The 1,744-nt window shown below is 40.1% G+C and overlaps 1 protein-coding gene across 1 annotated transcript in view; it reads right to left on the bottom strand.

Annotated features, from left to right (window-relative positions):
• The window catches only part of clmpa (CXADR like membrane protein a), a 100,419-nt gene that overhangs the window by 7,598 nt on the left and 91,077 nt on the right, over positions 1 to 1,744 (bottom strand). Inside the window, exon 3 of the mRNA XM_032511555.1 lies at positions 1,355 to 1,553. Coding sequence (XP_032367446.1) covers positions 1,355 to 1,553 — 199 coding nt within the window. The remainder of the gene's footprint in view (positions 1 to 1,354; positions 1,554 to 1,744) is intronic.

The following is a 1,744-nucleotide window of genomic DNA, read 5'->3' as shown; positions in this document are numbered from 1 at the left end:
ATATATATATATATATATATATATATTTTAAATATATTTATATATTTGTATATTTAAATAGTTCACATTACTGTATTGTTGTTTGGTTTATTGCTGGCTGCTTGCTTGTCCCTTTAAACAACAAAAACATTGATTTAACAAACCAAAAAATCAAATTCAAACATTTTTAAACATAGGAAAAAAAGAGGAGGAAACAGACTCCAGTTGGGCTTTTTTCCAATAACTTTGAATGCACCATGAGGCTTATGCTACCAGTTTGTGTTTGTGTCCCAGTGTTGGAATCCTCTACAGTAAAAAACAGTCACACTTTACTCGTTTTTATGTTTAGATGTCTGCATTTTAACCATGTTCATGCCAGCTACTAGCTCACGGTAGGCTAACGTTACCTGCTGCCAAGTGTGGTGTGAACTAGTGCCACAAGCAGCGATGCTTCGGTTGCCTCTAACGCCCATTTCAGAGCATCCAAGAGAACTGCAGCCATTTAAGTGGCACTGAAGTAAGGCACCGCAAACTGCGTAGCTATTTGGTCCGGTAGATACTGTTTGCGGGCCATGGTTTGCCTTCAATGCACAAAACTAAAGTGTTTCATGGACATGAAATCCCACACCAACATTTCCAACACCCAATCACCATAGGGATTTTATTGGCTGTCACTTGCATCACTACTCAAATTAGCCTGATGGTAATGTGACTAACAGCAACTGTAGCTGCAGAGCTGTAGAATCACGTCTGATAAATAGAAAGCAGACTTTATGTAAAGCACTGCAGAGGCTGCTGAACTTAATTAGAATGCCTTTTATGCTTTTGTGACTTCTGAAATAGATAAACAGGATGTACTGCCAAGTGGAAATGCACTGCTGTAAGAATAGACTTGATGCTTAGTGTGTGAAGGTCCAGCTACCTCTGGGAAATAAAGTGGCTTCAGTAGACTAGAAGAGGGAGCAATAAATAATTCAAAAAGGGGTAGCACATCCTGTTGGGGTTTGTTTATTCCAATGATGTGTTGGATAGTAAAGGAAGTGCATACAATATATTTGTGCCCTTATTCTTTGCAGATTTAATACCAACAGATGGGGTGATCAATGAGTCATCTGATAGAAGAAGTGGTCTTCTCAACTGATTTTCAAGCGTGTTGCTGCACCAACTCTGCACTCTACCCTTCTGAACGAAATGTGTAGCAAGCTTCTTTTACAAGTGGAGGAGAATGCCCAGGTGAAATATTTGGTCTTAATAAGTATAGCACAGTGTGCGCCACTACATTTAATGACAGCTCTAATGCTTAGGGCTTCGGGCTTACGTGACACCTCCAGTTGTACAGTGTTCTCCCTCTGTCTTTTTCTTATCTGCAACTTACCGAGCACTATGAGGCTGATGGTGCTCCAATGGTATTGTGCTCCAGTCTTGACTTTGCAGCTGTACTCTCCTGAGTCTGTTAGAGACAAGTCAGTGATCAGCAGAGAGGCGTCACCTTTTAAGAACTCTCCAGCAAGGGCTACACGGCTATGCTCTGCTTCATTTGGGTCAAAAACCCGTCCAGCAAAGTAGGTGATCACCTGATGGGATAAACAAAGTAAGACAGATAAAGTAAGTCAAACATAATACAATTTCTCTATAAATACTAGCAGTTCTATTTGTTCTAGGCTAGAGAACACATAGATAATACACAAGAAGTCTTTTATTTATTCCCCTTCTTTTACACACACACACACACACACACACACACACACACACACACACACACACA

This window comes from Etheostoma spectabile, unplaced genomic scaffold (assembly GCF_008692095.1).
Source record: "Etheostoma spectabile isolate EspeVRDwgs_2016 unplaced genomic scaffold, UIUC_Espe_1.0 scaffold393, whole genome shotgun sequence".
Taxonomy (NCBI): Eukaryota; Metazoa; Chordata; class Actinopteri; order Perciformes; family Percidae; genus Etheostoma; species Etheostoma spectabile.
This window is presented reverse-complemented; position numbering and strand designations above follow the sequence as displayed.